The sequence below is a fragment of the Pollicipes pollicipes genome, unplaced genomic scaffold (assembly GCF_011947565.3).
Source record: "Pollicipes pollicipes isolate AB1234 unplaced genomic scaffold, Ppol_2.1 Scaffold_4881;HRSCAF=5763_pilon_pilon_pilon, whole genome shotgun sequence".
Classification (NCBI taxonomy): domain Eukaryota; kingdom Metazoa; phylum Arthropoda; class Thecostraca; order Pollicipedomorpha; family Pollicipedidae; genus Pollicipes; species Pollicipes pollicipes.
Genome location: NW_023596576.1, coordinates 27297193 through 27321215, shown reverse-complemented (window position 1 = coordinate 27321215; position 24023 = coordinate 27297193). Strand labels below are relative to the sequence as shown.

Genomic DNA, 24023 nt, shown 5'->3' with positions numbered 1-24023 from the left:
GGAATTAGTTTTTCCGTGTCCGCTCTGATTTTGCGCGTGCCGTAACAGCCGTAACGTTCGCAAGCGCGTGGGGGTCACGGTGACGTATGCTACGGGATGTGCGTGGCGCTACGTCGCACCGTGAGCCCATTTTGACTTAACATGACACTCAAAATAAGGAGGGGAACGATGCGTGCGTATTACCGTGAATGACGATTGCTCCCCGTAGATGAAGCTATGTAAAAAAAAACGTACGGAAGGATGCGATGGAATTGGATGTATTTGCGACTTTCATCAGGGCCCAACAGACTGTCGGCACACTTGCCGAACGACAGCGACCCTGCTATGCTCTATGCGATTGGCTGATGCTCATTACTGCTGGGTCTCGACAATTTTATGGAACGATTAAAAGGACTGATTATGTGCTGTCACTGCGTCACCGCCCTGTATGGCACGCGTCTTCATCAACCATTCACAGGTGGTTCACATTCATTCGCAGTTGAGTGTTCACATGCACCGCGAACGCTGATGAAAATATGGAATCTTGAGATAGTATCTGGCGCATCTGGAGATATTCCTACATCTTAGCTTGCGCATGCAGCTGTCGTCCCGCAGCTTGTCCTGGATATTTTCGCGTGAAGGGCGCTGGTGGGAACAGTGCGGCGGGCGCGGGTACGCCCGGCAGCGGACGCCAGCGGGTGGTGACGGGTGCCGTCGCGGTCGCTGCGCTTGGTGCGGTCGCCGCTCGGGCGCGTCGGGCGCTGCCAGTCAGCGGCCGATTGGCGTGACCGGCCGAGCTGGTGATTTTTCTGCGCGGGGTCGGACCGCGCCCAGCCGACCGGTGTTGTGTAAACGGCAATGATGGCCGGTGGGAGGCGCGAGATCTGTGCACAGGCGTTCGTAAGGGGTGGGGGGTGGGGGGGGGGGGGGGCGCACATCTGGCGGGGAAACACGCGTAACTTGACACCGCTTAGGAGATCACTAACTTGTTTTCCCCGGCCAAAATTTCGGCTGTGCCCCGTCTCTCTCGTGAAGCCTGAGTACGCTCTTGACATGTTGCCTGTTGCGCGGGGCGACTGGGGCGCGGTTCTAGAGACCGGGGGCTCCACGTTCACAGCTTGAGCCCGCAGTGGCGCAGGCGGCTGCCTCGGCGCTGTGGCCAGCGCGACAGCGCGTCAGCAGCAGCTTGACGCGTGCCCTTCGCTAGAACGTGACGTTACCAAATCTGGCAGCACTGGGTGTCATGACAACTCCATTAAACTAGCTCGTTCTGAAGCTCTGGCGACTGCGGCGGTAGACATGAACACGCTTGGCGCGCTGTCAGCAAATAGACACCAAAATACGGGATCGAATCGTACATGACCTTGATGGATGAGGCGAAAGCACAAAAACACTCCCAGCGAATGAGTGCAATTTACCAGCAAAACGGCATGATATCTATATCGATGAATCTGACAGGTATGCTGACGACTCACCTGACCGATACATCAATATCATGAATGTCCTGCGGCGGCTCAGTTCGATCACACCAACCGGGAGTGCGCAGCGCGACGGACGCCAAGGGGCTCCGTATCGCACAAAGACAAAGACGCCTCGGCGGCCGATAAATCGTCCAATGTCATCTAACAGGCTGCCGATAGCGTTGTGAGTCATGCGCAGGACATGCGCCGCACAGTGCACATTCGGGCACGACTGCGGGTTCACTGGGTTCATGGGCTTGGGAGCAGACGCTGGGTGGGCCATGGCGAAATTGAACAGTGAGCCTTTGGTGGTGCATGGAAAAAGTGGTCTCCAAAACCACACGCCGCATACGCTTGATGTTTCCCCTCCGCCGGCCCCTGGTTCTCTCCCGTCGGTTGGTCAGCGCCTTGTGTTGGCGTCGAGTCCCTCTGCAGCAGCCCTGAAAAGCGAGACGTTCAGCACACAGAGGGGACGCGCGGGGCGTGTTTGTTCCTGTGGGGGACCGGAAGGACCCCTTCCCACCGGCCCTGTCCTGTGAGCACTCTGTACACCTCCCGCGCCCCCTCCCCCGCTCCCACCCTCCCCAGCCTTTGTGTGCCGGCGGCGGCGGCGGTGCGTCGCTGCTCGCTCGCACGCGGCCGTCGCTCGGCTGACGTCAGTTCCTGCCGGTGTTTGCGCCGCTCCGACCGCGAACCCTGCCCGGTCGGCCCCGTCGACTCTGTGGCGACACGTGGGCGGAGGCTGGCGGCGCCGACGGGCGGCGCTGGCAAGGCTCGTCGGCCGCCCGTGCCGCCCAGCACGCGGTCTGCTCGTGCTCGCCGCGTCGCCGGCGTCACCGACGGCGTCACATCCCCGTCCGAAGTCCGCCTCGGGCTCGCCGTTCACTTCCTGTGTGTCTTCAGGCGCGCCGGGGCGCCGCGACACATCTGTAGAGACCAGAGCCGTTGACGCAGAGGAGCCCGCGCTCATCCCGGGCTGAGACACCGCCGGGCGGACCGGGGCGGCACGCATCTGACCCTTGACCTTCAGCTGACCCGTGCCCGGGCGTCATCTGCAGGGCGTCGCCGCTCTTGAGCCGGCGTCACCAGTGCTCTTCACACTCCCTCCTGGTGGCGGGCGTCGTCCCGGGAGAGCGAGCGCCCGCTCGCGTGGCAGCGGGCGGGCGCCCCGCGCCGCCGCGGGCCGGTGACGTCAGCGACGCGGCATCGGACCACACCGGCGCGGCGTCCCAGCTGGCGCGGGTGAAACGCCGCCTGCGGTGGCTCGCCGGCGGGGTGACCATGGCGCCACCGCGCCATCAGCGGCCTTCGCGCCGCACGCCCGGACGCCGCACGACGCTCGTTTGCAAAACCGGTTGGCAGGCGTTCACGTTTTTCAGGGTCGAAAAAGAGCTCTTAAGCAAGCCCGTATGGCTGGCTGCTATATTTGCACAGGGACTGATTCTGATGCCGACGAATACTTGTCGTTAAGGTGACTTGTGGCACGCTTACAAAAACGGGTAGCCGAAATGTTGTGAAGCAGGTGGGTGGGACACACCAATAGGCTAGGCATACTTCGTTGTCAGCCGGGGGTGGGGGGGGGGGGGGGGGGGGGCGGGGGGCGGAAGAGTGGGGCAGCATTTAAAGTCAATGTACAACTTGCACTTAACTCGTTCTAACGAGGCGGATGCCGGCATTTGCCATTGAACTTTGTGGTCATGGGAGCATACGGTAAGCATGTGATTACCTTAGGAAGTGAAACCCTCAAGACTCGGTCGGGTCGCTGCCCGAAATTTTGTTTTGCTCTCGGTGCAAATGCCCACAAAAATCCTGCAGGCTAGAAAATGGCGGCAATGAAAATGCATGCTTTTGTGGCGTAATTTGCATGCATTGAGTGTATTCTCAAATCCTTCGGGGCGCGAAATGGTCCTGGGAATCTGATCAAATCTGGTCACTTTAGGCGCTATTTCCAGAAATTCGTCCAATGGAAAGACACAGACTAAATCCTGAAAACAAAAGTTTACGGGCTGTTAACTTTCTTTGCTATCGGGGCCACGTGCAGTTATCAAGGGAGCGGTCACTGTCTTACCCTTGAATGCGCCCTTATTCCGTGTGTGGAGTGAATGGCATGCTTCTGTCAATGACTGTCACGGTCTGGGCGCCCGGCAAGATGTTCATGACTTCCGTGGTAATCGGCGTGATATTTTCTACGCCTACTGACCTTAGCTGGCGAATGTGCCATAAAATCGCAATGATAGCGGCGGTTTCGGCTTGTATGCATTACGTTCAGTTGAACAAACCGTAACAGGTGACAACATTGTTCAACAACCGTTAATTAGAGCACCCAGGGGCTGCATCATCAAACTATTTTATTTAATGACTGAGCTCATTATGTTAAAAATCTGTGCTTGATCAGCTTCAATGGCATCGGCTCCTATTATGACTCACGGTGCATGACATCACTATGACATTGACTCCAAGCAGTATGGTACCATGTTGAGTTGACTCCGAATCCGACTCCAGGCCATGAAGCTTTGTTCCAGATTTGATCGTGATAGAATGGATCCCAATAACCTTTGCACGGGGCGGAATCAAGGCCCGGCGGAATGGATAGCAAGCGTAAGGCAACGCATCATGCTGTGAGCATCTGGCGGCTTTTCAGGCGGGAAGCAGAGACTTTTCATCAAATTTCCTCAAGTCAATCTGGTAGCACTAATGGGTTAGCTGGTAGCAAACGCGACGCTCGCGGCGAAACGGAGAAGGGAGAGGACGGTCAGCTGCGGTGGTACGGGTCGGTTGGCTCCTCAACCCGTAGGAAAAACAAAGGACATCAAAGGTTAAAGTTTGGGGTGGGTGGTGAGGGTTCTGCTGTCTATGCTGACATGAACTGCTCGAAGCTGTTGCCCCTACTTACTGCCTACCAAGATAGAATATGGTGAGTGTGTGTGTCCGTTTGTAGAGCTGTCCCCAGTGAGGCACTAGCGTTAACAAGCATTGGTCGCATACCATTCTCACTTAAAGTGTATGGCACACCAGTAAACTGTGATTTGGTAGCAACCTGTTGAGTCTCTTGAGACTTGGCATGTCCTGTCTTATTGGTATGATGATGATCATGTCCTGCTTGCAGGTTAAGCTGATCACATGCTAAGGCACCACATCTGGGAGCCACTGTAAGCACACCATCTGGTGAAGGGGATCTGCTCCCCTTAGAAGATGGATTACATAGGAAAGTTCCTGTCAAACTTCAAAGAATTCTACAATGAAATCAACACAGCAACATTAACAGGTTTGTGTGTGCATGTGTGTTGTGGTGGACAACATCGACATGCTAGAAGCATGAGACATGCATACATGCATAGACAATCATCTAACCAGGTTTTTTAACCAACTGGCTAGACTTTTGCCCATATTATGCATTAATCCTAATGCAGCTAAGTATGCTGGTTAGGTGATGTCACGCAAAGAACATTCCCTTACAGGCGCTAGGCAGCATTGTGGAGTGTGACAGCTATCTTTGGACAATTTGTTAATAAGTTTTTCATTACAGGTGCCATAGATGTTGTGGTTGCACAGCAAGAAGATGGCTCATACATCTCATCTCCATTCCATGTTCGCTTTGGCAAGATTGGTGTCCTCAAAAGCAAGGAAAAAATTGTAAGTATTTATGGATCATTTGAATGTTCCTTTTATAGCATATACATGAAAATTTGTAATGCAAGCAAAAGGCAATTGATGTTGCTATTTAGATGAGCAAGCTTCATGTAATCTAAGTAGTTTGATGCAAGCTGCTTACATCCCTTTGACAAAATGTTGAATTATGGATTTACACATTCCATTCAAAGGACACATTTTCATAAGTGAACATGGACCCAGCATGCCTCATCTTTCACCAAACCTCTTGAAGATTTATTGTGAGATGTAGTGCCTCAGCATGTTTCTGCCCAGCCATTTCCTATTGCTGGCCCATGCCACCCACAGCCAGCCAGATGCCCCCACCCACCTCCTCCCCCTCCACAGGTGGACATCGAGATCAATGGCGAGCCCGTGGACATCCACATGAAGCTGGGCGAGTCGGGTGAGGCGTTTTTCGTCGAGCCGGTGGAGGAGGGCGAGGAGATGTCGTCGGCCGAGCTGGCCACGTCGCCGCTGCCGCAGCCGGCGCGCCAGCGGCCCGCCTTCCAGCCACTGCTGGTGGACGGCCGGCAGCTGGACAGCAGCGAGCCGTTCGGCGGCTTGCAAGACGCGGCCGAGGTGGTGGAGGGCGCTGCCGCCGCCGGCCAGGCCGTCGCCGCCGAGGTGCGCGTGAGCCTGGCCAGCATCAGCGACGGCGCCGCGCAGACCCAGCTGACGGTGGCCAGCGGCAGCTGTGACGTCACGCCGACGGCCGGCAGCCAGGCGCCGGACGCGCACGCACAGATGACGGTGACGGACGTAGCGCGCTCGCTGGATGCAGCGTCGGCGGAGGAGGAGCACACGGTGACCACTGACCTCAGCTGCAGCGTGCGGCCGCGGCCGGGTGACGCGCCGCTCACCTTCAAGGCGCGCAAGGTGGAGAAGCTGGTCAAGCTGGACGGCTCCACCATGTTCGTGCCGATCAAGAACACGGAGAAGGTGTCGGCCGGCACGCAGACGGAGCGCGAGCTCCACAGCAGCTCGAGCTCGGGCGGCTCGGCCGACTCGCGCACGCCCAGCGCCGGCGACGAGCGCGACCATGTCAAGAAGCGCAAACAGAAAAAGCGCAAGACGGCCAAGCACCGGCGCTCGCTCTCGGAGACCAAGGTGGAGGTGCGCGAGGAGAGCATCTTCGAGATGGAGGACGTCAGGCAGGAGGTGCGCGCCTCACGCGCCTCGCTCGACGAGTGGACCACGTGCAGGTCTGCCTACCCGCAGGACTGTCATCCGTTCAGCGACACGGACCTCAGTCCGGTCGGCAGGTACGGGTCCACGCGGCAGCCGGGGGGCTCGCGCCCCTGTCTCCGTGCGGGGGACCAGGCGTCCCTTCACCAGACGAAAATGATGAGCACTCTTAATGCTAGTCATAATGCATTTTTGTGTTTGCATCGTAGTATGGCATCATATTTGGTAATGTGCCGTTGGTAGTGCGGCTAGATCTATGCCTGCTGACGCATTACCTTACACTAGCGGCATAGATCAGTAACATGAATCAATAATGCCGTGTCGACCTTGACCAATACTGCCGTGTCGACCTTGACCAATACTTCCGTGTCGACTTTGACCAATACTTCTGTGTCGACGGTGACCTGTAATGCCGTGTCGACAGTGACCTATAATGCCGTGTCGGCGGTGACCTGTAATGTCATACGGCCCGTGACCAGCTGTGTGACCAGCTGTGGGCCGGCCGGCTCGGTCACGCCCCGTGCCCTGCCCCGTTTCAGCCCGCACTCGTCCCGCGCTCCGACGCCCATCAAGTCGGACACCGAGTTCGAGATCGAGCGCGAACGGCTGGTCAGCGACGAGGGCAGTCAGACGGACACCACCGTGTGGCAGTGGGGCGAACTGCCGTCGCCATCGCGCCCGCAGTTGCTGCCGCCGGCCGCCGCCGCCCCGCTGCAGCCGGCGGCGGCCGACGGCGCCGACGCGACGACGGCCGCCACCGCCGCCGCGGCCAGTGTCGCAGCTGGCGAGGAGCGCTCTGTTCTCTCTGGCATGTTCAGCTTCATGCGCAAGACGAAGAAGGCGCGGCACAACCCTGTGTCGGAGGGCATCTACCTGGACGACCTGAACCTGGAGTCGCTGGACCCGGAGGTGGCGGCACTGTACTTCCCCAGGTCGCAGTCGCTGATGACGGCCGGGGACAAGGGTGAGTCTGCCGGGCTCCGTCGGGGCTCTGCCCAGCCCGGCCGGACCACGCGCACTGCGGCCGTCCGCTGCTCTAACCTGCAGACCGGCGGCCGCCGGTGTCTGGCGAGCTCAGTGAGGCCCACAGTCTCCAACTTCGCCATATTATCTCAACGATTGTTGAGATAATTTGGCGACCTGTAGGCAGTGTGGCTATATAGCCTGTAAGCAGCGTGACTAAACCCATCGAGCATGCTTATTGGCGGCGGCGGCGTCGGCGGCGAGGAGAGGGGGGGGGGGGGGGGGAGAGAGACTTTTATCCAGTCCCGCATCCACATCAGTCACGAGCCATGCGCCCTGTACCGGGTCGAATAGAGAGCGTCACGCCCTCCCCTTCGAACCGACCGGCGGACTGAGCTGCCCCCCGCCGGCAGACGCGGCGGCCGATCACGGCCTGGACGACGACGAGGGCAACGGCTCGTCCATCCCGCACTCGCCGTCGCCGTCCAGTCCGCACAGCTCGGACGGCGCTGTCGGCGGCCGGCCGCTCGACCCCGACCTGGAGCGCCAGCTGGGCGACGTGGCCATGTCGCTATGCGGCGGCCTCGAGGGCTGCCAGGACGGCGATGTGCCCGAGAGCCTGTTCCTGCAGTGCCTGGTGACGTACGACGACCTGTGCGACGACCCGCGCCTGCTTGAGCGACCCGAGCTGGTGGTGCGCGTGGCCGGCCGCTACTACAACTGGCAGACGGCCGCGCCGCTCCTCTGCAGCGGCGTCATGTTCCGGCGCGCGCTGCCGGCCAACACCGTGCACCGGCTCGCCGAGCAGTTCATGCCCAAGAAGAAGCCGACCAAGAAGGGCGCCGGCCGCAGCTACTCGTGGTGGTCGTGGCGGCGCTCGGCGGCCACGGCGACGCGCGACGAGGGCGAGCCGCCCGCGCAGCCGGCGTCGCTCGACGAGCGCGACGCCTCCGAACCGCCGCCGCCACCGGCGGCGCCGACCGCCGAGCTGTTGAGCTCTGAACAACCGGCCGCCGGACCGGCGGCGCTGGACGAGCGGCAGGCGGAGGGGCCGCTGGTGATGGAGCCACTCACACCCGGGCCGTTGGCGCCCGAGCCGGCGGCGCCCGGGCCGCAGCGCGAGAGCGAGGCGCGCGCGCACCAGGAGTCAGTGGACCTGCGGCTGGCCGCGCAGACGGCCGAGTGCGAGACACAGACGGGCACGCCGCCCGACACTCCCGGCCGCCACTGGCCCGCCGTTGCCGGGTAAGTCGCGCGCCGCCCGCAGACTCCGCTCTTTCGGCCCCCGCAGACACCGCTCTGTCAGCCCCCGCAAACACCGCTCTGTCGACCCCGGCAGACACCGCTCTGTCTGCTGCGGCAGACGCCGCTCTATCGGCCCCAGCAGACACCGCTCTGTCGGGCCCGGCAGACATCGCTCTGTCGGCCCGGACAGACACTGCTCTGTCTGCTGCGGCAGACGCCGCTCTGTCGGCTCCCGCAGACGCCGCTCTGTCGGCCCTGGCAGACGCCGCCCTGTCGGTTCCGGCAGACACCGCTCTGTGGGCCCCGGCAGACACCGCCCTGTCGGTTCCGGCGGACGCCGCCCTGTCGGCCCCGGCAGACACCGCCCTGTCGGTTCCGGCAGACAGCGCTCCGTCGGCCCCGGCAGACATTGCTTTGTCGGGCTGTCTAGTATCAGTTACGTCTGATGTTCCTGGGGGGGGGGGGGGGGGGGGAGGGGGAGGGCGTTTGACAGCTTTGAACACTGTTTCCTTTCCACATTTAATATTTTACAGGTATATACTGTTCCAGTGAACTGAAAATGTCTGCCAGTGTCATTGGGCACGTGGTGTTTTGGTAGTGATGCTGGCTACTGGTCGGAATCCGATGCCATTTTATCGGTGATTCCTTTCAGACTATCAAACTTTGTTGGCACTGTCCCTTCTAGAAAGCAAAGTAACATTGTTGCATTATCCTGCATACCTCTTCTGACCTAATTCGCTTCTTGAGATCGCCACGGGGGCCCGCGGTCGGCTCGGGCCTGCCTTCTGGCGTCGGGAGCCGGCCGCGTCGGTGCCGTTCGGCGTGGTCACACCGCATACTGGACGTCGGCAGGGCGGCGGGCGCCGACAGCCAGCGTCACTCCGAGTCCGACGACACGGTCGAAGAGGAACTGCTCATCGGCGATGACCGCCGCTTCAAGAAGACGCTGCGCCTCTCCTCTGAGCAGATCGTGAGTGGCGCCGTGGGAGGCTGTGGCGGCTGTTCTGGGCGGCGGGTCGGGTCTGGGCGGGTGGTCTGCCGGCCCGGGCCGCGGCGGAACCCTCGCTCGCTCGCCGCCACCAGCCGCGGCCGCCCCCTGACCCGGAGTCGACAGGGCCGGGTTTTTGCGCCGGTGGCGGCTGTTGTCGCGGCCTGACTGGCAGTATGTGGGGCGCGGAGGAGGCCGCGGGTGCCCTGACGACGCCGGGCCGGCCGGGGGACGTTTTTGCCCGGGAGCCGGCGCCAGGGCTTCGGCTTCGAGACGGCGTCAGATGGCTCCGCATGCCCACGCGGCCCTTTGGACCCGGAGGTCGTCTGTATGGCGCAGGGGGACGGTGAAATGAGCGCCGGTGTAAACATCAGAGCCACGGTACGCAATTTGTACCAATCACATCGTTCTGTTCTGGTCTGTTCTGGTCGTTGGGTGGTTTTCCCGTACATGATATCAGTTGTGTTCACATTGTCGTATTGCTTGCATCCTCATTAACTGCCTCATCTTCGGAATCAAGTAGGATTGTTCTTAAGATGTTGCTTGAGGAGTGCCGTTGTGGAGGAAAAAAATAGTTTCCGGTCATTTGAGCCAAATTCTTACAAAAGCCCCCCCCCCCCCGAAAACCAAGCTTGAACGAGAGAAAACTGTTTTTTTTCGCTGTTTTAGCGGGCATCATTCCGTGTTGATGCGCCTCCCACGCAGCGGGCGGGGGTGGGTTTCTCCCAAGCACAGTTGATCTCAACTACCGCGCCCTGAGAACGCCTCCTGGGCCGAACGGGTTTAAATATTGGTACAGATGTATGACTGCCATCGCGGGATTGTTGGGCTCAGCACTACATTGCAGTCAAGCGTACACATCCGCGACTACGGTAGCTTTGGGGGCAAACTGTTTTGGGATGTTTCTTGAGTATCCCGTTTATTTTAAGAGGAAGGTAGGCGCAAAGCGTACAAAGACCGTGCTCTTTCCCGTTTTCGTAGACTGGTCTTTCTGATACGGCCGCATCTCACTTGGTACCCCGGGCTCAATTTCGTCCCATCCACCGCGGCTTATTTGATAGTGGCCCAGCGGCGCCGGCTGTGAACTCAACCGTGGCTGGAGCGTGTGCGCGTGAGAGCGGCGGCTGACCGTCGGCCGGCCCGATGCGCAGGTCCGGCTGGGCCTCCACGAGGGCCAGAACGAGGCCTTGTTCAGCGTCACCACCGCCTACCAGGGCACCTCGCGCTGCAAGTGCAACATCTTCCTCTGGCGCTACGACGACAAGATCGTCGTGTCGGACATCGACGGCACCATCACCAAGTAAGCAGGCAGGCGGGCGGGGTAGAGCTCTGACTCTGAATCTGATCTGAGTCTGGTCGGATCTCGCAGGGCCTGCCGACCGGGCGGCGGCCGGGAAACCCCGGCTGTTACCGGCGCTCCCGGCCGCCGGCGCTAGCAAGCATTGTTTTTTTATGTGGCATTCGGGCTCTTTCCGTGTTGTCAGGGCGGCGGACGTGACTCTAGCGTCGCTGTGCTGATGCCGTGTGAGCTATGTGCCGGTATAAACCGGTAGAAGACGGCTGGAAAGCCGCGGGCGCGGTGCGAGCGCTCGCCGGGTGAACAAACGGTCCGGTCGGTCCGCCGCTGATGGCCGCCAGCGGGGACCGACGCATCTCATCCGGAGGCTGCACCGACCCCGGTCGGCCGGGGAGGGAGGGGACGGGGGAGGACACACAGCTGGCGCATAACGGGCGGCCACGCGCACCGCTGACTGTGGCGGCTGTTGGACGAGCGTCGCTCCAAGGTCCTCGCGATTTCCTGTTGCCGCTCAGTCGACGCAGCTGCGGTGCGTCACGCTCTGACGTCACCGGTGCATGTGTCTGCCGCGCGGCGCGGCCTCTGTTCCCCTGGCCTCGGCCGCTGGTGTTCGGGGCTCGGCGGCGGCCGACCGGCGGCCCGCCACGCGTCCCTCTGAGCGGGGCGGACCGGGCGGCCGGCCGTGCGCCGCTGCCGTCAGCGGCGCGCCCCGCTGCTGCCGGTCGGGCGCGCCCCGAAAGCCCGGGCGGCGCCGGTCGCCGACCCCGACTGAATGGGGTCGCACACGCACGGCGCCGCCGCGTGACGCGGCCGTGGCTCTGAGCTGGGTCGCCGTGGGGATGAGACACAGGCACGACTGCGCACCACTTCTGTGAGCTCTGGAGGGCGCTGGGAGAAGGCAGGCTGTATGCTGTATGATGACACGCCTGGGCTACGGAGAGAGAGCACGCTGAGTATGCTCGGGATCACTGTGACAACCGGTATTGAGAACCGACAGCAAAACATGCGAGGATCAACCAAGGCGGACTTCTTCCCAGTTATTGTGCAGTTTGGAGCCGTGGAGTGACAGGCGAAACAAGACATTCATTTAAGGTTACAACCCGGTTTGTGTTGAATAGACCATTGTGCAGAGGTGCCTGTAAAAGGTCACGGGAACAGCGGGTTAGTGCCCTGCATCCACGCGGTCTGCACACGCGGTACAATGGCTGCTGGTTCTGTCCCGCTCCGTCCGCTTTAAAGCCCAGAGTGCTGTCGTCGTCATCCAGGGGCCGCCTCCCACCCCGGTGTGTGGTGTGGTCCGTGCCGCCGCTCCGTCAGCGGCGCGGCGTCGGGCTCGGCTGACAGCCGGCGGCCGCCTCGCGGGTCAGGCCGAGGGCCGGCCTGGCACACCCGGCGGCCGGCCACGCCCCGTCAAGGTCCCGCCGCCGACGGCACGCGGAGGTCACGTGCCGGGGGTGACGGCCGCCCGGGCGGGGGGGGGGGGGCAGGGCTGTGACCTCTGACTGTTGGTCGGACGGCGGCCGGCCAAGTTCGGACGCGCCGCTCTTGGCACGTGGTGGGCGGGGCGGACGGGCCTGTGTTTAGCGGCACGCCAGTGGAGGGACCACGTGCGCGGAGCCTGGGATTCACAGTACAGGGCTCGGTAGTGGCCGGGCGGACGCAGACGTGATTGGAGCAGTTACGCGGCTACGACGTGTGCCAGCGAGACGTGAACCGACGGGACCGGGCTGGAGGGGCCAACGCGCTGCGTACTGAAACAATGATAGGGCCGGCCAACGGTTCTGAATTCTTGACTTGTATAGAACGAGTAGTGAACGAGTTCGCTGCTCTTGTTCAGAGGAGCAGTGGTATCCAGCTTAGTCGTGCGTTAAGTTGGGTAGAACTTAAGGTATTACCAAGGTTGTTGAAGCGCCGTAAAACTAGAAATATAGGTCAACTATGTTCAAAAACTGAAGAAAATCAATCATTTTGTTATGTGTTATTGTGTTTGGTTATGAAGCTGTGGATTTGAATGCTCTCGTAATTAGAGCAGCGTTCAAGATGCTGTCATAGAGGATTTCGCTTCCATCAACGCCACAGCACCGCAAAATTGTAATAGCGTTAATAAAAAACCCGGCAAAAGTAAAGATGTCCTATAAATCGCGGGAGTTCACCACTACGTTGTACATATCTAACCTAAAAAAGCCTTTTGTTTGCTTGACACAATATTTTCTATGCGCGTTTTGATGGCTAAGGGATGCCCAGCTACACCTGCAGCACATACCCAACACAATAGTCGCGGCTTGCCATAGCAACAGCTCCTCACCTGAGCCGGGCCATATGGTCCGTGCCATCCTAGCAATGTCTCTGTCGCCGCGGCGTGCGGTGTTCCGGCCCGGTCACCAGCACCTGGCAGCGGTGTCTGGCACGTGACGACACGCCGTCGGCGCTCGAGACCTCCCTGCGCGCCTTGACGCGGCCTCTGAGTCATAGCTCTGAGTCAGGGGTTTGAGTCGGAGCCGTCGCGCGGGACTCGAACGGGTCAGCGGCCTCTGAGTCAGGGCTCTGAGTCGGAATCGCCGCGCGCGGGATTCGCCCGGGTCGGCGGCCTCTGAGTCAGAGCTCTGGGTCAGACTTGTGAGTTGCAGCCGTCGGTACACGGGACTCGACGGGTCGGTCGCCTTTAAGTCAGGGCTCTGAGTCGGAGCCGTTGGAGCACGGGACTCACGGGGTCGGCGGGCTCTGAGTCAGGGCTGCGGGCGAGCTGACGCTGTGGTCGGAGCGCCTGGCGGGCCGCGCTCGCGTCGTCAGCTCCGCGGCCCGGCCCGGCCCGGCTCGGCCGCCTGACTGGGCGGCGCCGTGCGGCCGACCCGGACTGGGACTGCGTGCCTGGGCGCCGGGTCTGCCACAGCGGGGCGGCTGGTGACAGTCGGCAGGAGCTGCCAGACCGGCGGCGGTGACACGAGCCAGCGTCACCCGCGCGCGCCGGCCGCCGCGGCCGTGCCAGAGCCGCGCTGGAGTCCCAGCCGGCCGCCGCTAACTGCCGACCGTCTGTCTGTCCACAGGTCTGACGTGCTGGGCCACATCCTGCCCATCGTGGGACAGAACTGGGCGCAGAGCGGCGTGGCTGCGCTCTACTCGAAGATCCGGGACAATGGCTACAAGTTCCTGTACCTGTCGGCCCGCGCCATCGGTCAGTGACCGGGACGGGCCCCGGACTCGCTAACACTCGTAACACTGTCCGGTTGTCGTCAGACGTGTGTGTGGATAAAGAAACCTAGTCGGTATTGAAACAAAATGACAGACAGATCCTGAGTGTCAGGTGATTTCACAACACGATAATTGGTCCGGATTCCTCGGGATCCTTCGGCAAAATAGAAGCGGTATCCTTGATCCCTGTAGATTCCCCAGCAAGTTTTAAGATGGGTACAGGGTGTTAGGAAAATCCGAATCCGTATCCCAGAAGATAATTCGGCTTATGAGGTGCTTTTGCCCAATTTAGGGAACATCAAACCTACTACAAAACACGCAACAACCTTTCCGCCAGGTACCGCTCTCTTCCAGCATTCGAAGCCAGTTTGTGTTAGATAATGTAAACGGATGTCAAGGAGCCTTTTGAAAGGCCGACACGAGACCCGCGATCCATGCACCGAAATGCATTTCCGAAAACTACTCACTGGCCGGATTACAACCAGCGCACGGTTCACACGGCTTCGTGCTGTGCGGAAATATCTCCGCTGGCTGTATCTGGCCTGCCGGAGCGTGTGTCAGCCGCAGAGCTCAGCTGTGCCGCCGGTGGCCGCAGCTGGGCCGGCCCGGCTCTGCGCTGTTGACCTGTGCGGCGCCCGGTGCCGGGTGGCGCCCCGACCCGTCCAGGCCCGGCCGATGACACGCCGTTCCGTTGCAGGCCAGGCCCCGATCACGCGCGAGTACCTGCGCTCGGTGCGCCAGGGCGACGTGCGGCTGCCGGAGGGGCCGCTGCTGCTCAGCCCCTCCTCGCTGGTCAGCGCGCTCCACAGGTGAGCAAGCCCCGCCGCTCCGCCTCCCGTCGGCGCAGGCCGGGTGGGATGCGTCAGGCCGACCTTGCCGGTCGCGAGCGGCCGGCTTTGGCTGTGGATGTTGCGGGTTTCGTGACCTGTGATTGATGGCGCAGTGCAGTGTTGCTCGTAAGCCGCTGCAGAGTGAGACATCGGGAGCGCTGGTGGAGCGAGTTCTGAGAATCCGCCGAGTCATGCCGAGTAAGACCCAATCCGGGCAGCGCATTGCGTGCTCCGTTTGGTACGCCGCAGTTTTGCATGGCTGCCGCGTGCAAGAGCCGGATATGGGCATACGTGCTGCGTACCACGCCCATGGCCGCCGCGCCGGTGCGCGCTGGGTCGCGAACGGAACAGTGAAAACCGATCTGCTGCCGCCGGTCAGCAGCGCTGATCGCTGATTGGTTGCACTGCGCGACGGGCGGCTCCGGAGCCTCGCCGCGGCGTCACCAAGGTGGAGTGCCCCTCGCTGACGTCACGGCGGTGTAGCCTCCAAACAGAGCATGTAAACAAACTCGGACAAGTGCAGAAGCGCCGGTTGTCCTCGACGGGAGTGATAACGGTCGAGCGCCGAAGGCTAAGCTGTCAGGGAATCTGAGCCCGGGCCCTGTTTTCATTCCTGTCGCGTATCTTTGTGAAGCGCTCGTGATAAGGTTATTTGCGCGATGGATTGAAGTGAACAGATTTCGTGATTATACTGCGCACGCCTCTGACAGGATTGCGCCTGTCAATGGCGGCAAAAGAGCGCATTGTCGAGTACGCCTCTTTCAGTGCTCAGTCTCGATTACGTTTTGCGCGATTTTCGTGCACCAAAACATCCAAGCTGCCACGCGGGAGTGAGCCGCTCTAGCCTGGCGTATCGCCGGTAGTGGCACCGTAGACTAAACAGTGATTAGCTTGGTCAGAGTGTCAGCTGTCGTCGACCAGCGCCGGCGCCGCAGGGCCGTCGGCCAGCTGCGGGCGGTTTTCCTCCCTCAGCGCGCCCCGGGGGTAGTGCTGGCCGGTGTCCGCGGTAACCCCAGCGGCTATCGATCCTGACATCGACCCGGCGCCGCGACCCCCCAGCTCTGGTTCGGCCGGCACTAGCGGCGGCGCGGCGCAGGGCACGCGCCGGCCCGTCCCGCGGCCGCCTCACCGACCTTGATCCTGCTCAGGCGCCGCCCGTGACGGCGCCCTTGTCTCAGCGATCGACCGTCGCCCGATACCTCGTATCGGCGACTCCGCTATCCGGCCGGATCGGCGCAAATAGTCACGGCTGGGCTTCAGGGCCGGGTACTGCGCCGCGACGGCGGCGGGGCGGGGCGGCCGCAGCCCGCGGTGTTGACACCCCCCACGCGGCGGGGAAGGGAGCGGGACTCCTGAGGCGCCCGGCTCATGCCTGCAGTGCGGAACGCCACGGTGTAGTTGTCCTAGCCTTGGCTGGCGAGCGGTGTTGCCCAAATGGAGACGGGCTTGTCATACTTTGATGGGCCATGGTCTACCCGAACTCATCGGTCTTTGCAAGCCACGGCATCATTAAGCCGAACTGAGTACGTGGCTAGGTTCGGGCAGTTAAATCAGTAAGCAGCGTATGTGTTTATTAGTGGAGAGCCATGTTTTCAACGCGCACTGGGATCGCTTCAGCTCCACATTTTCACGTCACGCTATGGCTTTCCGACGGAAAGAGGTTTGAATTTACTGATGGTTTTTACTGTAAATATGCCTTCATCTGATTTCAGCCTTCAAGCACCGAGGTTCAGTTGACATCCGGAAAACAAAGAATGAGAGCCTTTACAAACATTTAGAGGCATGGTTAAAGCTGGAATTATGTTATTGTAGCTGTATAATTTTTGATTATCTGGCTTTTTATGACAAGAAGCGGTAGCCGAAAGTTAATGCACTACATTACGTAAAAACCGTCTTGCGTTAGGTTCGCACCGATGAAAGATGGAGGATCTTCGTTAAGATGTTGTAACAAAGATGCACATTTATTGTTCCATGACGTGCGTGCGAGGATTCGTCGCACGTGATGACGCAGCCGTGTGTAGCGACTTCCACAATATATTCCACAACGTTCCCGCCTGTCACGAGCCATCCCACCGCCTTGCACGCTGCGTGCCCTTTCGACGCTCAATGCGTGGACAGTGCTGCACCGCTTCTGTGAGCGGTTAGGGCAGCGGGAACATTGGTCCTCATTCGGAGTGCCAATGTAGCGGTGTGAAGAGCGAACAGTGGAAGGAGCGAGCCTCAAATTGATGGGATTACTGCCGAAGGGACGCGCATATAGGTGTAAATGCACAGTGCGACTCATTTTGCAGCACTCAAATAACAACGATGACGCTTGGCAGCGGCTCGATGGTATTATGAAACGCCTCGCCAACTGGACCGTTTTACACCTCCCATATTTTCATGAATGGCTCAAATCAAGACGTAAAATTCTGACTTAAAATGAATCCTACGTCTGCTTTTACTTCGCATGCAGTCCATGACAATAAAGGAGTAGTAAGCATTTGACCGGTTTCCTCAGCCAGTGATCTGGAGCGTGATTTCGTCGTCGGCGACAATAAGGCCGGCCGACGTTTTGTGGAGCGCCCGGGCGTGGCTGTGGCCAGAGACTAGAGACCCTTGTATAACCGGGTAGGAAGTGCGCCACTGCCGGGCCGGTGGCGTCGCGGGGCAGCCGATGCCGCCGCCGCCGCCGCCGCCGCCGCCGGGCGCTGTGTCGGGCACGTCCTCCGCCCACCAAGAGATTTGCGCAAGGTCTGGGCCGTGGCCGTCCCGCTGTCAGCACTTGACGCAACAGACTGGTCACGTGACGCGACAGACTGGTCCTGTCGGCGGGTCGCCGATCCGTCTGCCTGTTTTCCGGCCGCTGCTGGCCGCCATACGATTGGTGGCTGATGGAGTGCAGAGCCGCTAACCCGTTTTGTGTAGCCTCTTCGTAAAAAGTCGTTGGCGTACGATGAAAACCTCGCCACGCGGATCCGTGCAGGTACCGGCTCCAGCGGGGCCGGCAGTGACCTTGGATTAGCTGGCCTGGCCTGACCCGTTTCTCCGTTTGTCTCAGCTGATCCTTACAGAAGCCCTTCGGCGTGTGATGCTGTGTGCCGCCTCCCGCTCCGGCCCGTGCCGTCTGGCACCGGCCCTGTTTGCCCGCGCGGCGCGTCTGACTGTCGTCCCTCCGCCGCCGCCGCAGGGAGGTGATCGAGAAGCGGCCCGAGGACTTCAAGATCCCGTGTCTGCGCGACATCCAGGCGCTGTTCCCCGGCCAAAGTCCGTTGTACGCCGGCTACGGCAACCGCGTCAACGACGCCTTCGCCTACCGCGCCGTCGGCATACCTTCGTCGCGCATCTTCACCATCAACCACCGGGGCGAGCTACGTCACGAGCTGACACAGACCTTCCAGTCGTCGTGAGTTCCGCCGGCCGGCCGGCCGGGCTTGCGCGCCCTGGCTGCCGAGGTGTGTTGGGTATGGGGACCGTGGCCCGGGTGACGTGGGAGCCGGGGCTTGGGCGGTGTGCGGACCGGGGCCTGGGTAGTATTGGGACGGAGGCCCGGGCGGTGTGGGGACCGGGGCCTGGGTGGTACGGGGACCGGGGCCTGAGCAGTGTGGGGACCGGGGCCTGGGCGGTATGGGGACCGGGGCCTGGGCGGTGTGGGGACCGGGGCCTGGGTGGTATGGGGACCGGGGCCTGGACAGTGTGGGGACCGGGGCCTGAGCGGTATGGGGACCGGGGCCTGGGCAATGTGGGGGCGGGGGCCTGAGCGGCGTGGGGACCGGGGCCTGGGCAGTGTGGGACCGGGGCCTGGACGATATGGGGACGAGGGCCTGAGCGGCGTGGGGACCGGGGCCTGGGCAGTGTGGGGACCGGGGCTTGGACGATATGGGGACGGGGGCCTGAGCGGCGTGGGGACGGGACCTGGGCAGTGTGGGGACCGGGGCCCTGGGATGTGGGAACCGGGGCCCGGACGATGTAGGGGCCGGAGTGGCGTTGGGGGGGGGGGGGGCAGTGGGAAACCTTCCGGACCGTGTCAGGGGTGGGGATGCATGTTCCAATATCGTCCGGTTATGAGGCTGAGGTAGAAATTTCGTGTTCCGTAAGCGGTTGGTGACTGAAGCTTGTGGTTGCGGCTGGTGACGCGAAGCTCGGCGTAAGCTGCCCTTCCGCCGATGAGCGTGGAGCTGAGACGTTCGGAAGGGTCGTCGCATCACTGCTGCTATGATATCGGACTCTGCAGGGGGGAGCCGAGCTCGATTGGCGACTGCAGCCGTGGTCGCTGGGCGCTGATATAACACCTGCTGCGCTTCTCAAGGGGCTGTGCGACAAGGCCTGTCTTGCGTCCATGTCAAAGCTGCTTGGAAGCTCTCAGTCCTGGATTCAGTCTGAAATCCGATCGCAGCTGGCGACACTGGCCAGCCGCGTGGGACGGCGCTTATTCAGTCCAGACATCTGACCACGATCAGCTTTTGACAGCATTGTAACATCACATTATGCAGACCATAGAGTTCTGCTAAAGCAGGTCGAATGATACGGCCGAGACTTGGCTCCGATCCTTTGGTATAGGTCTTCCGATCCTCTGATACGCCGGTGTGATTGGCCGGTTCCAGTCCTCGGGCGGATGTAGAACTGCGATAAAGCGTCCAACCCTCGAGGTTTCTCATCATCGTACGTGGTCAAAGTGCCTCCTCAATCTCATGGGACTGATGTGAAGCTCCTAATCTGCCGGCCATCGTCGCCCGGACGAGGCCAGCGGCAGCAAGAGTCCGGCAGCTCCCGAATGACTGCGCGCCGCGCGTCAGCGGCCGGAGGGCCTGCCGTGTTGGACCAGTCACAGCTGGTCGCCTCGGGTTCCGCATTACTATTCAGGCCACGTGCGGGCGCGTGCTCGTCGCACGCTCGGTGCTTCCGTTTGGCTCCGAGATGTTGCTCTCGTGCCGGGAAACGCCGCATTGCGCAACGAATGTGCACTATGACGTGTTATGGAGAGCGGTAGAGGCGCGAGGCGCTTCCGCAAGGTGCTGCTCGAACAAGGGAACTATTGAAATTCCATGTCAATGTACGACGTCCTAAAGTGTCGGGCGCACTTCGCTGGTCTTTCTTTTCGTTTACGTGACATGTTGGTGGCAAATGTGCATGTTTTGGATTTTCTTTTTGATAACGCATTCAAATATTTGCGGGAAGGGTAAAAAAGCAATTCGAAAACATAAAAAATGCGATATCATTAGCCACATGTCTTAATTGGCGCTAATGGAAAACAGAAATTCTCTTCCCCACTAGTGCGAGTTATAAGACCACCGGAATAAAATACTGAAGCGAATCAGGAGTAGTTCATCTGTCAGACGGCGGGGACTCGGATCTGCGGACCCTAGCTCCCGTCTTCTCCATAATATATCATTAAATGTAGCTAGACTTAGAGCCAGATTTGGTTGTTGCGCCCGAAGCACTTAAATTGACAAGAACCCCGAAGTCTTCGACGCCTCGTAGAAAGATCACTTTCTCAAGCTGAGAATAATTAGTATTCCACTGCATCCACGGATCCTTCTCCTCCTTATTACTACATCGCCTTAGTCACAAGTCTCCTTGATGTTCTTTCGCACCGCCATCACTTTTGGTTTCTATAGATCAGACTCGTGGGTCGTTTTTGAAGCGCCCCGAATACTTGCTTGTTACCGCGTTAAGCGGTGCAAAAGCGGCGTGACTGGTAGAAGCATGTATGCAGACCGTGAATGCCTCGTGCTGGCCTGTCTCGTGTATGCTAGTTCGTTTCCCCTCCCACTTTTCTATGTAGTTAAACCCTTCCAGGTGCGCTTGATATCTCCGCGAAACTCTGCCGTCGGCCACCTCTGTCGCACTGTATGCCATCTCTGGCAGAGCGCATGCGTTTGACCTCGCTCGCCGACCGCGCCTCTTCCCATTGCGCTCTGCCGGCTGCCGGGGCCGGGCGTCGCTGGGCGTGTCCGTCCGAGGTTGAGCCTTCCCACAGGCGCCGGTCTGGTTTTCAGCTACCAGTGCCAGATGGTCGAGGTGGACGTCCTGTTCCCCGCCGCGGAGAGGCGCAGAGGAGAGGTGGAAAGGTTCTATAGTCTGGATGTGCCGGACGACGACCTGGAGGACGCGGCAGCCGCCGGCCGAAGGGTCGCGTCCACCTCCATAGATATCCCCCGCCCGGCGCCGCCCGGTGAGATGCGACCTGATCTGACCGGACGTGACCTGACCTGGCCTGAGGTGGCTCGTACCGTCTCCTAACGCCGCTGACCGCCACACGACTTCGACAGAGTCCACGCGACCGGCATCGGGACGCGGGCGTTGCGAGTGGCGCGACACTAACACCGCTTGGTGGCTGAACGGGGCAGGCTGTAGTCGTAGTGGTGGCCGCTGGGTGGCGCTGCAGTTTCGGTTTCGGCAGCTTCGTGCATGTGTGCGGGAAAGTGGAGGCATGAGGGTTCGTGTCTGCTCTCCGGTGCTCCTCCGGATGACTGCTGGTGTGGGTTTTGAGTCCCAGGACGGACAAACGCACTTGTCACGATCAGGCCACGATCGGTAGCCATCGTTGGGCGACCCCTCTGAGGGGGTCTGTTTCCTTGTCACTCTGCTGGTGATGCTGTTTTCTGAATTGGCCCGTGTGGTGGCCGGACTAGGGGGGCCCTGCGCCCTCTGATATCCCAATAACTGATACACGCTAACATCTGATCTGCGATGAGCACTGTCCACGAGCTTTATCTATGCGCTGGGAGCGTGGTGAGTTGGATTTGTTAATACCTTTATGGAAAGCCTTTCGCCGACGTTCGGTGCGACGTGGCCCAAGCGCGACACCGACGCGCGGGTGACATGGGACCTTGCGTTTCAGCTATACAAATCTGACGAACATCGTGGACCACTTCTTCCCGCCGGTGGTCGAGCGAGACAGCCAGGTGGCCAACATCGACTTCAACTCGTTCGTCTTCTGGCGGGACCCCATCCCAGAGCTGTCGGAGCTGCCCCTTCTCTGAACAGGTGTGCGCTTGTGAGGTGGCACGGTAGTGACATTTGACCCACGTGCTCTGGGCCGCACGGAACATGCGTTTTCATGCGTGTGCGTCAGCAATCTTCTTTTGCCCGGTACAACCCCGCAATCGAATACACTTCTGATGAATGACAATAGTCATTCCATGCGCAGGTTGTCAAAGTTGGCTCCGCGTTAGCCAGTTATCGGTTTGCGATGTTGATCCTGTGACGTCTCCAGTTTCGCCCGCCTATGATAGAACTGTCCGGGCTATGGCGACGCGGCTGACCTCGGGTCTCGTGTGGGAGGCGGGCGGCGTCGGCTGCGGAGAGCAGCACCTAACTTGCCCATGTTGCAGGAGCTGGGCCGCCGGGCGCGCTGACCGTGCTCGCTGTGCGTGGCGCTGGTGTTGGCCGCCCTCCTGCGGCCGCTGCGTCCGGCAGCACCCCGCCCGGAGCCCCGGCGGCTCCCCGCGCCCGAGCGCCGTCACCACCGGAGGAAGAGGCCCTGGGCTCACGTCGCGTGGTGTTGTGCCGAGAGCGGGGCGCAGGTGTCGGTTGTGAGTGGTGTTTGGTTCGCTCCGGTCGGAGGGCGGCCCATGTTGTGTCGGGAGCTACGGGGCGAGCAGGCTGTGGACGCCCTTGCCGGCCGGGGCCCGCGCCGGGCAGCCCGGCCGCCGCGTGGGGCGCTCGCCGCGGGAGGGCAGGGTGGCCGAATGGGAGGCGAAGGGGTGATACAGCCCGGGCTGACTGGGACGGTCCCGTCACGGGGCACATGTAAGGATGATGGGATGGGGGACGTGCCGGGTGGGTGGGGCGATCGCACTACGGGGCGCGTCTGGGGAGGGGATCCGTTGTTGGCGTCTTCGGACAGTCCGAAGCCGGTCGAGAGCTTCCGCCGGGCTGCGTGCGTCGATGGGGACGTCCGAAGTGGTTCTCTCGCGGACACGTGGAGTAGATAGCTTTCGTATCGACGGGCTGCCGTTTAGCGTCTGTGTAGACCGTAATCGTGCGGGGCTGGTGGGGCCCGCTTTTGACCGTTTAAGCTGTTGGTGTTGTCGACGGCCCTGTTGACTCGTTATGTGGGCTGCGCCGCCGGCCGGAGTGGCTTTCATTTGGACCTGCTGGCTGTTACCGCTGCAGAGGCAGCGCTTTCATACGGCTGCCGCCGGTCCCAGTGAGATGTTCCTCACAGGAGCCCGTGAACTTTTGTCTGGACTTGGCGCGGAGCGCTCCAGGGTAATCGCTTTAGTTGGTGTAGCGGATGATTTACACATACACACACGTGTCACCTGTCTAGTCGGGACGAGGACGAGCAGCGGCGCTCGATGACGCCAGTACAATGACGGCCGGGCGGCGCTGGCGCGGCTGACACCACTGCTTCTGTCTTGCCCATTCCCGGTTTTGTTAATATTTTGTGACTTGAAATACAAGCGACGTTGCAAAATGATCCTCCCGCTTTTGCACTGCCGTGCTGCCGTGTTTGAGCCGCCGTAGGAACGTCGGGCGACATGTTCTGCGAAGCACCGCCGCACGCTGCGCGCTATATGGTGAACCAGCGCGTGGCTCGGAGAGGTGTGACGCATCGATCCAGAATGTCTCGTCAGGTTGTGTGACATCAGGGGAGACCAGTTGTAGGCAATTGTGCATCACCAGGATTGCCGGATGTTGTCCAATCACTTTACAGCACCCCCGTTTTTCGTGTCAGATTGCATAGATCAACGTCTGGAGAGGCGGGTGGCGGTCCTGGGACGGAGCACATGGTGATTACGTGGTCATTACATTATGGTGACTACATGGTGATCTGGGACGGAGCACATGGTGATTACGTGGTCATTACATTATGGTGACTACATGGTGATCTGGGACGGACCACATGGTGATTACGCGGTCATTACATTATGGTGACTACATGGTGATCTGGGACGGAGCACATGGAGATTACGTGGTCATTACATTATGGTGACTACATGGTGATCTGGGACGGAGCGCATGCTCATAATCTCGGGATACCGGGATTGTGAGAAAGTCAATGCCGGGAATCCTGGGATCCCGGGATTTGAGAGGTTTAATTCCGGGAAATCTGGGGATCTAGGGGAGGAGCAGTTTTTTTATGAGCAGTGCAACCATTCAGGCTTTTCCTTAGATATCATATGTCGTTCATGCTTTTACCATCACAAGAGTTGTCCGCTGGCATTAAATCATATTGGACGGCATTAAAAGTAAACATAAAAGCTTCACCAATCGGAAAGTTCAAAATAAGACATCTTCCGACACTA

The 24023-nt window shown here is 60.4% G+C and overlaps 1 protein-coding gene across 4 annotated transcripts in view; it reads left to right on the top strand.

Moving 5' to 3' along the window:
- Lpin (phosphatidate phosphatase LPIN) overlaps window positions 1–23194 on the top strand; it is a 28494-nt gene extending 5300 nt beyond the window's left edge. Inside the window, exons 1-13 of one of the 4 annotated variants that reach the window (XM_037224760.1) lie at window positions 3089–4254; window positions 4546–4704; window positions 4966–5072; window positions 5436–6352; window positions 6815–7239; window positions 7652–8483; window positions 9336–9453; window positions 10623–10771; window positions 13813–13940; window positions 14655–14766; window positions 17957–18172; window positions 20766–20941; window positions 21611–21751. In XM_037224760.1, the coding sequence (XP_037080655.1) occupies window positions 4632–4704; window positions 4966–5072; window positions 5436–6352; window positions 6815–7239; window positions 7652–8483; window positions 9336–9453; window positions 10623–10771; window positions 13813–13940; window positions 14655–14766; window positions 17957–18172; window positions 20766–20941; window positions 21611–21624 (3267 nt within the window). In that variant the 5' untranslated portion in view covers window positions 3089–4254; window positions 4546–4631 and the 3' untranslated portion in view covers window positions 21625–21751. The other 3 variants (XM_037224759.1, XM_037224761.1, XM_037224758.1) reach the window with 3 other exon arrangements.
- The last annotated feature ends 829 nt before the right edge of the window (window positions 23195–24023 follow it).